The sequence below is a fragment of the Camponotus vicinus genome, unplaced genomic scaffold, assembly GCF_025532165.1.
Source record: "Camponotus vicinus isolate PSW18456_S1 unplaced genomic scaffold, iyCamVici1.0 SCAF_2, whole genome shotgun sequence".
Classification (NCBI taxonomy): Eukaryota; Metazoa; Arthropoda; class Insecta; order Hymenoptera; family Formicidae; genus Camponotus; species Camponotus vicinus.
In genome coordinates this window covers 938656-950807 of record NW_028141956.1, presented here as the reverse complement: position 1 = coordinate 950807, position 12152 = coordinate 938656, and the positions used below count along the sequence as shown (strand labels likewise).

Below are 12152 nucleotides of genomic sequence, written 5' to 3'. Positions count from 1 at the left end.
GTAACTTTTTATTACGCGTACGCAATATCTCTCATATAAATATCTCTCTAACGAAAATGAATATTAAAGACGGAAATTAGTCTTACGAAAGATTCTATTATGAAAGAATTCGCTCTAAAAAAAAAAAAGAGTACACTCCACTTGACACATTACACGTGCTTTGTAGCGTTCAATTGATTCAATCAAGTAGAAAAAAAATCCTGATTAGCCTCAATCAAATTATTAGGAGCATCAGCTGTAGGGCGCGTACTCAAAGACGTATCGTTTCAAAGATGCAATTATTTTTCGATTGCTCCGCAATTAGCGCTGATGTCGATCGAATTCGAAGCGCGCATGCGCGCGCGCCTTCTCGTCGCTCTTCGTGTCGTGGTCGTTTCGGTCGATCGTAGATCCTGATTTTCTCGTGATTTTTCTCGCCGAAAGCGAATCGCGGGTACCAACGATCGTCGGGAGTGCCGAGTTAATGTCGGACGAGTGTCTCTGCAACGTGTCGTGGCAATTTTGCAAGAGCGACGACATTTTTTCTCGCGTAGGGAACCGAATACACCCGAGGTAAATTCAAATTTCGTCGCCATAGTGATCGCGAAAACGATCCTTGCTTATTTATCCATCGCGAAAATTGGAGCCGCATTGCGTTCATCTCTCATCGGGAGTGTCGAATTAATATCGGGCGGGTGTCAAAGGTGCTGGATGCAAGCTATAAATCATCACCAAAGATTTTTACGCGCCTTTCAAATGGAGCGATACATCGAACATTTCAGAATCGGATAAAGTCGCGACATTTAAAATTCGTATGAGAGTATTTGACACACACATTGACGTGATAGTGACGTATGTAGCGTGCATTCAGCTTTAGTGCGTCGAATTAATGTCGGGAGTGCCGAGTTAATTAATTAACAATCATATATTGACTCGCGATGATGCAAACATGGATGGTGGAGACACATTTGACGTATATTTCTCACGAAGATCGGATTCTCGAAGAAACGTGTCCTGCAACACAGATGTATATGGGATCGCATATCGGTGAGTGAACAACAACATTTGACATGTTTCGGGTACAATAGTTTATTTTCATTGTTGTCTTCAGAGCTTCCAGTACATATAATACTCGATATATAATGATTCAATAATATCATTAAATACGAAGTACGAAATCTATCTAAACGCTAATCATATTCTAGATCGGTACTCTCTGCTTCGTCCTTCATTATAAATGAAACGCTCGATATCGATCAATTATTGACAATTATTAATATGTAAATGTATATATATATATAGGTAGGTAAGCGTTTTGTCTTTCAATTTGTCGTAACACTGCGAAGCATCTGAACCTACCTTTGTGTGTGTGAGATAAAATCGCGCGCGAATACCGAAATACATATTTTTTCACTCAAATTTCACCGCTTCGTAGAATTTACGCGCTCATGCGCGTGCGCGTTCGCGGCTTCGAGTCGCTTTTAAGAAAGTAGAAACGTCAAGCACACACACACACATCGATGGGAAGACCGTATACCTTACCAAAGTTTAACGCACTCGATGCGTTCGCGGACAATGCGAGTGTGCTCTCTTTGCGCTAATTAAACGCGAAGCATTTGGAGCCGATTCGTAGAGCAATTCAAAAGCTGGAGCAATTTTATACCCTGAGACTCACAGTAAAATCATAAATATAATTTGCCAATAATTGTGTGTGTGTATCCGGATATAAATAAATTATCGAATAATCAATAGTTTTTATCGAATACGTTAATATCCCATCCTTTATTTTTTTATGCCACGATAATCTAGGCAAACATTATTCTCTTCTCTATACAATTTTTGATAATCAAGTATTATTTTGATTGTTTGATTGTCGCTTTGTCCGCGAATGCGAATGTTAACTAGCAACGAATGTGCGAAATAATATTACACTTTATTAACGAACCTGCCTATATCTGATGTAATAAATATTGTGCGACCTGGCCATTTGGCACTCACGACGATTGTACGACGATGAAGGTAAGAAAACTTAAGATGAGTCAATATTGCAATTATGTTTTCTTTGTATTTGTAACGTTTCGTATAAGAATGTTTGTGTGTGCTCATATATAGATGTAGGTATAAGAATCAGAAATTGAGGTTACGAGATAGTATCGGAAGGACATACAATATATGTATATATAAATTATAACTGGGGGGATTTTATTTGTGTGGGTGTGAATGATATTCGTCTCGACAAATATCAACAGATACAAGATTTGCAGATATGTATCGTACCGACTCTATTTTAGAGTAGCTTCTTGTTGAATAGGGATTGATATAGTCAATAATTTTCTTCAGGATCGAGATATAATTTTTTAATTTAATAAATGCACCAGAGAAAAGTGAGAGAAGTTTAAAATTTATATAGTAGTGGAAAATATATATCGCGCGTAATTATTAGTAGCGATAAAAGCGCAATATTGCAGATTCAGGGTTAAAAATTCATGTTTTTTATTTCTGCAATAAAATTAAATATTTTTTTGATCGCACTTACTGTAAGTAGTATAGGTATTCCATTTTTAATGCCATAAGACGATTCCGTTAGCGAGGTTTATTTTAGAATCGAAACAAAAAGAGGAAAATTCTTAGATTCGCCCAACGTCTAAGATTATAATCGATAAGCGGGATTCTTTCAATTTAAATTGGAATCGATATGTTTATGATTATATTTCTAGACGTTAAATGCGCGGTCAAAATAAATTTATCGCGATACAAATTTATCCCCGTTCCGGTAATTCAATTCTTTGATTCCATCGTCGATTTCATGATTAATCGATTTTCAATTAATGCGTATGCTCTTTCTCTCAGTTCTAGATAATACGCTACTCTCACAAAATATATATGACACCGTTATTACGCATGAGAGCATCGTCTAAGCGTGTCTAATAAACCACGATAAATTTTAATATACACTGGCATGGTACATGTATCTTATTACGCGTCGATCAAAATTCTTTTCGATAATATCAGTCGTGATGATCTAGCCATTTTAATTCTATCCACCCCCTCCCTCCTCCTTAATCGCCGTGATTCCATTCTTATCTCGCGAGGCTGTACTCGCACGACTAGGACACTTTGTTAAATATGTATATAAATTCATATCAAGAGATTTCTGGGTTTTCGTTTGTCTCGTTCATTAAAAAATCATCTAAATGTAAGTTTCTCGAAATGGAAGATTTGTTCTCGCGTGCGACGATGCAGACGACGAGGCGCTTTATTCAGAGGAAAATCCGCGGTATCACGTCGCTGCACCCAACTAAAGATCTCGTTAGACCAGGTTACTATCCAGGTACCGCACCATAATCAACAACGGATGCCGTGAGAAACGCATTTTCCACTTTTCATGCTCGTTAACTCGATCGAATAGATATCTTTAAAAGCTCGGTAGTGTTTTTCATCAAATTATTCGGTAAAGTAAAAATGCAAGATGACAAATTGCATTTGCATATAGGTTCTGTATCATGTTTCAACATATTGCATTAATATAGAGTAATAATGTATTACATTTTTAATTACAATATTTTTTTTTAAATATTATTAGAATATTGCGGTAGCGAATTATGATTCGCATATGTGAATAATAAATTAAAAAAATCGGATTTTTTAAGTTTTCCCTTTTTTTTTTACATTTATGTTAATTCGTTCTACCGAGATATTTACCAAATGAGCGATTTATCATTTCGTATTTAGCATCTCGTCATCATTACTAGCCGTCGTAGTTGCGCGCTACCGTATAATGTATATAATTACATGTATTAATTGATTTCATACGTTCAAATTACGAAATAGACATTGAATATGAAAGAACATTTGGCGAAGTGTTTGAAAAAATCGAAGAGAGATTACAGTTTTATATTATCTGTACTCTACGGGGAAAGATCGATAGCGACGTACGTTTAGATCGCATTGAATTGACCATCTAGTGGATAATAGATTATCACGAGTATCGAGAGTGCGATGGATCGTTTTTCTATAAGTATCGTATTTCAATTGTATTTAGATATACGTGAATTTAATTGCGCGCGATTGTGTTAATGTTGATAATCGCGCGTGTCAAGCCACGATAGTAAAATATATAGAGCGACTTTGAATCTTATTCCTTGACAATAATTTGCACTGGCCTTGCACTTTGTATTATACTTCTCCGTCAAAGATAGACTTTGAACGTTCGTGTAATTTTACGGATTTCATATTTTTTATAGTAATTTTTTTTTATAGTAGAACGATTGTGTGTCTGGCGTCCTTAGGAAAATATTAAATTACTATAAGCTCATATCGGTACATTTTGCATTTAACGAGGTCACCGATTCGCTATTGGGATGCAACACGCCGGTATGAAAAGAAAAAAAATAAAATAAAACGCGCGATAGAAAGTATCGGAGAGAGTGATTCATTCATCGTATTTATAATTCACAAAAAATAATTATACAGAATTATGTAGAACCTGCCGTTTACATTTAATCGATATACATATTCTTAATTATTTCTAGAATGAATATGAGTAGAATATTAATCTGAAAGTTTAATCCCGAAACGATTGTTATTGTGTCCCATTATCATTAATAACAACGAAGCAAATAAAGCGGCGCTTAAGGACTGACGTGCAAGTAATTAGCTGAAATTATTGTCATTGATGTTGTCTAACTTATTATGATTAGTTAATGAGATGCCGAGAATGCTAGTGAGCGCTGATTGGAAAAGTACGAGGCGCGCACAAGCACGAAGTACATATTTTAATCCACTAGATTGTATAAAATGGTAAAGTCATCGATGTAAAATGTTTTCTGAAACATTTACACGCCCTACACTTATATTTTCCCTATTCAAATACATTTTGCAAGGCTGCATATATATAATATATATATTACGGATTTTACTTTTTATGTTTATCAACTAAGACTTTGCTGATGAACGAATTACAGGTATATTTCCGTAACACGATAATACTCGACCACAGGCACGAAATAGTCCAACTAATATAACAGTCGTTACTATCGGTATATATGTATATGTATGTGTATCATTACGAGATTTGCACTATGGCTTATTAATATTATTATTATTAATTATATTTAATTAATTATTAATTTTATCATTTGTAGTTACCAATATTATTATATAAATATTTCTGGTGTCCAAGATCATACTATTTGCACAAAGAACCACAAGCTGAAAGTTATATTATGGATATCTTTTTCTAATGTGTAGTTGCGTAAAAAAATTTTTCCTTTCGCGGACAAGAGATAGGCACTAACAGAAAAAAATGTTATCTCAGAAAGTATCACGTCGTTAATCGTTTAAAACAATATGCAATACAAATATAATATTTATCGTATGTTTTTGTCTCAGTAAATATTTTTTTATCGAAACGTACGCGTTGAAGAACAAAGATTCTTCTTGGTGTTATTGAATTACTCTTTTTTTTTTATTTTTGTTCGTTACATTCGCAGATTATTCCAAAACTATTGCACTATTTTTTTTAATGACACGTGCTTTAACTAATTTGAAGTTACTTCTTTCTCAGTCATATATTTCAGAAGCCATCTTTTCTCGCAACTCTTTCAAAGTCTCGGAAAGGATCACGATTCAGGAAAAGACTGATTCCAAATTGATCACAGGTAAAAAAAGCGCGATAGTTTTGGTATATCCTTTATATCTAGGGGCGCACGTGAGACGAGTATACGCGTACGTATGTCATGAACAATTTTTTTTGAAGAAATCTAAAGCATCTAATCTCGAAAATTGAGGTAGAATCATAGGAGAAAATGGATTCGATTGGCTATACACAGATAATTCGAGACACTGACAGAAGAAATGAATATAAAGAATATAATTTCATAAGGATTAATTTTACAATTAATAAGAATTATTAGCAGTGCGTCAAATTATCTGCTCAGTCAAGCAGGCCCGTTCTCCGTTTGTGGATTAGGGGGACAACATACACGTTTAGACTATTAAGAATCCCTTTTAACACCGCGACTTTTCTAATACGTTGACGCAAAGGTAATCGGGCTTGAGATCATAGGGGTTTCGTATCTCGATCGCGACTCTACACGCGCCCTTTTTCACGTTTAATTTTATCTATCGTCAAATTAATATATCACAATCTCATGCAGGTGGACCTAACTAATTATCTCGATGCCAAGATCAGCAATCTCGGTGTCATGTCGATCGATTCATGTTGCGTACGACGAAGGAATCGTTCCGCGGGAAACAACGAGAAACTCGTGACCGAACCCGGGAGAAAACTAGTACGAGAGAAAATATAATAATGTATGTTATTGTTTTCTCGCGAGTGTGCTCGTATGATACGAATGTACTATTAACGCTACCCTCGTCTCCGTCGTGTTTCTAAAGTGACTCATGATAAAGTACTACCACATTGTATATTATTGCGTAGAAATTGTTCATAGGTACATATACTTAACGATATATATTTCCGTGAGCTTATCTCTCTTCTGCGCGAATGAATCTTGGCGCGACAATCATCTACTTTGCGAGATAGTGGAGATCATATAATGGCGAATAATAATTATTATAATAATAGAAACTCAACACTTACGATCGAACTCGCCCCCGTTTCCTCTTAGAAAATATTTGTGCCGTTTTATACAAAAAAATTTTAACTTACCATACTATGTCTTAACGAACGTATCCTAAGTAATTCAAAGACCGAGCGATAACGTATGATACAGAGTCTGTACAAAAAAATGTTAATCGCATGAATATATGTACGTATTTTTGGGTATTTTCACGGTTGCAATGTGCATGTTACTATCCGTTTTCCGCCGAATCCGCGAGATTTCGGTTCGCAAATTCGTGTCCTCCTTTAATCGCGCGATGATCGCTAATATCACTACTCTAGGAACTCGTGAGGATATTTCGGTCGATCCGAGGTTCACCGCGGCCATTTTCCAACTATTTTTCTCGAGACGCTTCGATAAAATTTAGTGCTGAAACGCCCAAAGATGTATCTGTCATAGACGATTTCAAATTTAGCAGTTATTTGCGATAGTTATATAATTTATAAACTTGAATTATATCGAGTTTTACAAAAGTATACATACAGGGTGTCCTAGACTTAACGAATCAGCCGTTAATGGTAGATTCCTGAGATCATTTGGAAACGAAAATCTTAATACCAAAATGTTGAGGAAGATGTAGTTTCGGCGCTACAAAAGATTAAAGATTACCAATCGGCGCGTTACATTCTCCTGCTCACGGACATAGCGCATCAAGGGGCCCGCGTACAGCGCGATAATATCGATATCGATAGAGGGATCGATATAAAATAAAAAATAGGATTCTGCAGTGAGCGATATTGTCCTCGATGCGACAATAGTCAGTAGTTTGAACATTTTTATGAAGTCTTCCTCAACATTTTGGTATTAAAATTTTCGTCTCCAAATGATCTCAGGAATCTGTTATTAACGGCTGATTCGTTAAGTCTGGGACACCCTGTATATATCATTGGACAATAGAATAATAATAATACGGTGGATAAATTGTGGGAAAGTTGAGAGAAATGTAGGAAAGCACGGGCGTTCTAGCGTTAAATCGATGACGCGAGCATCGCGACGGATACTCGCTCTCGCGTCGTAAAGTAATTATTTTTTTTTTGTGCCAACTCTGTATAATACACACACGCACAACGGTGTTTTTTCTTTCGTGCATCTACTCGTAGGTACATACGTGTGAAATGCACGAATGGTCAACGCATTTTCCTTGCGTTACGCTTAACGTTGTATGTACAGATGTTGCCGCTTTAACATTAATAATACTAGATTACCGCTAGAGATTATACATATGTATTAATCGCTTACATAATATCGTTATCAGCGATGCGATCAGTTCTCGCGATCAGTTCGACATGCGATCAAATCATTTTTTTTTCTTCCGAGAAGGCACGTAACAATGATAACATATTCCGATGTTATCACTGTCACGGAATGTCGCGCTCGAGAAACGCGGTCATATATCCTGTAATAGACGTAGGAATATCGTTCGTACGACAGATTTCCTCGTGCCTTGAATGAATCTCGTACATCGAGAGAAAATCGTGAAGAAAAGTACCTCTCTACGTAGCACCTATTTTACCGCTTTGAAATCGTATTTAATTTAATTGCGATTTTCTCTCCGTACATTGGAACATCCTCCGAGATCCTGTCTCTCCAGGAGATTCGTTATCCGCTATATTCGCGCTCACGAAGAGAGCTCGACGATTGCAATCGCCGGACTATTTATTTTGCCGATTCAAACCCTATTGCTAGAAATTCGTTTGACATTTATTTTAAACGCGTGGGGTGCTTTGTGAATGTAAAAAAAAGGTATCTCGAGCTCTTCGTGAGCGCGTATCCTCGTCGTTAATTCACACATTGTACAATTCGTCATTGATTAAAAATCGCATTCGATAAAGTGTTTAGACTCGAATCTCTTTCGTGGTCTTAAAGATGATTCTGCATGACCGTCATCGCCGTTTCATTTCTTTTCGTGACATCGGAAAGGAACTTTGATACTAATACGTGCGATTGTAATGCGTTAGAAATATTCGATTTGAGAAGGATTTTTCAGAAAACTCGGCTGCGGTTTCTCTCGCAAATCATCAAATCTTTCGCGTTATTTCGCAACAATAAATGTCAAATCAGTTTCAGTTTCGCATGAGCGGCGGAAATTAGGCTTTACAAGCATGCAACCTCGAATGGTGACTGAGTGTGTGTCTTTGCCACAAAGTACATCTCTGACCGCCCTGTTGCCGCCCCCAGGTTACCCTCGATAGACCACCTCCTGCCCCACGAGTCTTTTCGTGTATTTTTGCGGAAGCTCGATTAGTTGGTTATAAATATCGTTATTTCGTTTCGTAAATACTGCAGTCTCTTGCTGCGATCTTTTTCGCCTAAAATGATTCATGATTGCAAAGTCAATGCTTAAAGATCATATTTTTTTTCACTATATGTAGATTCAGCAGCACGGTGCGAGAAATCTGAAGAATGGCAGATGTTGGGACGCGTTAACGAAATGCGTAGGGAAAGTGTCTCTTAATTACACGGGTGGATTCGTATAAGCTTTAGACTGCCACCGTTCAAATTTCTCTAATTAGTCGGTGAATCGAGTACAACACAAAAGAGGGGAAAGCCGTTCGTCGGTGCGTGGCTTTTCAAAGGTTTCAAACGCTGCTTTTCGTCGGCTTGCTTTCGAGCGGAGAGCTTTTCAAGTTTTCGCACAGTGCGTTTTTTACGTATGTCTCACGCGCTACAATCATACAGAGATGCATATAAATATATGTATAAGTATGTACGCGCGAAAATTATCATTCTTGTGATTATGTAATGCGATTCTGTGCGGAATCCGTTCACCGAAGTTGGCGTAACACGGAAGCCGAGGTTGATCTCGGCAAAAGTCTCGACAAAGTTTTTCACACCTAAAAAAAGGCACTGCGATCGACATTTGTTAATTATTGTCGTTGCACCAACTTCTCGATATGGAAGAACGATTTGTTTTGTGCGCAGCCATATGTCGGCGGAAATGTTCTTTTCTCGTTCTCGCGAGAACAATGAAATGAGAATGTTCACATTCCCCTTTGCACCGGAAGGGCATCCGACGATTTAGCGTCGTAATAAAACGTACTACGTGTTAAATAAGCCCTGCTGATTGAGTTTATAATTATAGGTTGATAATTTAATTTTAATTTTGATTTATTAAAACGACGCGCGTTAGTTTATTTTATTAGGGAAACTCCAGAATCTGGGGTTGAAATAAAAAATGGTAACGCGAAGGTGAAACATTGTTATTGACGCAGCTGCTGTGAAATATTTAATTGTACTCTCATTTTGAGATTTTTATCGTTGAAAGATGTAATTCGGTTACGCCAAGATGAATATAAGAAATAATGAATATAAGAATGAATTTCATTGCTCGCGCAAGAGCGTCTTTAGTTGCCTTTTTAGCAAATGTAACGATGGATACTGTCAACGATTAAAGATCGGATGATCGGAGTACCAAAGCAAACAATTTCGCGAATCATATGGACGCGCACATTTTTTTTCATCCGCCACTTTCGCACTCGACTCCATGTGATGCCAGCTCGGCTTCTTCGCTTTTCCACGCCTCGGTTGCCACGCGTGGCGGAACTCGACCGTGTTAAGTATGTAAGTGCTCCCAAGCTCGTCCGCTTTCGAGTAAAAACGCGCGCGTCTCAGACAAACTGCGGCGCGTAAGTGTGTAAATTTGTTTTTCATCGTTAGAAGCCAGAAAGTACGCGTAACAAAACGATTCAGCGAGACGTACACGTCGACGTAGCTAAGCATCTTCTTATATTGCGTCTTCAAGCGATTGTCCAAGCACATCGAACCGTTGCATAATAGTTTAAGCACGTTTACCATCTTTTTAAATCATTAATCAATACCGAGATTAATTCTTCTTCGCGGTTCTTGGTCGCGAAACGTGAGGATGCCAGCGTGACTGAGTAAATTCTAACATTTCGAGACCAGGAACATCTCTCTCGCAATTAACGCTTTCGCGATCGCTTGAATTAGCGGTCGCAAAGGCATTTTGATTGAAATCCATTCACATTCGAGTCATCAGGGCGTCCAGAGGAACGCTACTCTCTTCACCCGTTCAGCTTTCGATTACCGTTAATACGCGCAATATGCCGCCGACAATATGGCGGCTACGAGCATATCCCGGCCAGGCGAGGCACCTCCGAATAAAATACTACAGTACTTCGACGTACGGCTGACGCGGGACTCCGTCGCCGACACGACGACGGTGACGGCGACGGCGGTCCCGCGACTTCCGGTCGACGTGTACGCGCTCCGTTGATGGGGCAGGCGAGGAGGTTCTCCCTAGAAAAGCAGAAAGGAAACCCGGGTGCGGCGAGCGTCCCCCTTGGCCCGTCGGGCCATCCCAAACTGTCAGACGGACGGGTCGCTGCCGGGGACGGAGCCCGTCTTGCTGCCGTCGGCGCCAACTCCGCCACCGTCGCCGTCAGCTCCCCCGCCCTCTCCGCCCCTGTAGGGCGAGCCGCCGGCCCCGCGCGCCGACAGACCTCGGAAATCCAGGTTGTACTGAAAAGACGGAGGAATAGACGAGGGGTTATTATACGTCATGAGCGACGCGAGCCCCTGCGGGGCCCGCGGATTTTTCGCGGGGGTGAATCGATCGAACGAAAGCTCGGCGAAAATCTACACTGAGAAAAATCGTTTGATTGTATCAACAAGACGTATCTGATAGAAGGCATTTTGGTTAAAGCAGAATTTTTAGTTATCACAATAAGACTCGATTTTTTATTAACTAGAACGTTTAATTGATTTTACTACAAGGATTTGGTTAGTATTTTCTAGTTGGGTCTATAAAACTTCTTGTTATATTAACTAAACATAGACACAATGATGTCATTCTTTAAGTAAATATTATTAATAAGAAAATTTATATTATTTAAAATTATTAATTAAGTTAATATTATTAATAAGAAAATTTGGTAAATTTAACAGGAAAGAATTAATCATACTCATCTGGTATCCTAAAGGAATTCTGATTCGTTCATTTTCCAACAGACATACTGATTGAATCTACCAGATCTACCAGATTTCTAATTAATGCAACCAGATTTTTTTCTCAGTGTACCGCGCGAGAAACGCGATATATTTCTCGAGGGTCGAATTTTCGACCCTCGATTCGACTTTTCGATGAGCTTTCGAAGACTAATTTTACGCTTCAAGATTGTCTTAGCATTCGGATTATTAGAGAGATGTATGTTCTCGAGAGAGGATGCCACGTGCTATGGCATTGTTATGCTCTTGCCGTCATACATGGCGAGTTTGCTTGCGATCTAGTTAAAAGTAAAAAGTGTATATTGCGTACTCAGACAAACAGACAAATTGGTATTTAATCTAATTTAATATTTTAACGTAATACTTTTTTAAAGAATTTTTGTCATTAAACAAAAGTCTGAAAAATTTTCTTTTTTTTCATTGAAGATATCTATTTGTCAGAGTATCTGAAATTATTGGAAAGAAATATTAGATTTCATTACGAGATACATTGTAGCCATTCCTGTAAAGGTAGCTGAAATGGATTAATTAAAATCGATTATTATTGTATGGTCGTATTTTTGGATAGATAGATTGTCATGG

General features: G+C 38.0%; 1 protein-coding gene and 1 long non-coding RNA gene across 7 annotated transcripts in view; one reads left to right on the top strand and one right to left on the bottom strand.

Annotated features, from left to right (window-relative positions):
• The first annotated feature begins 875 nt into the window (after positions 1-875).
• Positions 876-12152, top strand: part of LOC145966237 (uncharacterized) — a 238414-nt gene continuing 227137 nt past the window's right edge. For both annotated transcript variants that reach the window (XR_014436996.1, XR_014436995.1), the window contains exon 1: positions 876-1026. This is a non-coding gene — a long non-coding RNA (uncharacterized LOC145966237). The remainder of the gene's footprint in view (positions 1027-12152) is intronic.
• The window catches only part of Alpha-catr (alpha-catenin related), a 58518-nt gene continuing 47409 nt past the window's right edge, over positions 1044-12152 (bottom strand). For 4 of the 5 annotated variants that reach the window (XM_083090179.1, XM_083090182.1, XM_083090180.1 and 1 more), the window contains one exon: positions 10948-11084. Coding sequence is in view for 1 of the 5 variants with exons in the window: in XM_083090184.1 (XP_082946310.1) it covers positions 10932-11084 (153 nt within the window). In the remaining 4 variants the exon portion in view is untranslated. Of the gene's footprint in view, positions 11085-12152 lie in introns of all 5 variants that reach the window. The other variant, XM_083090184.1, reaches the window with a different exon arrangement.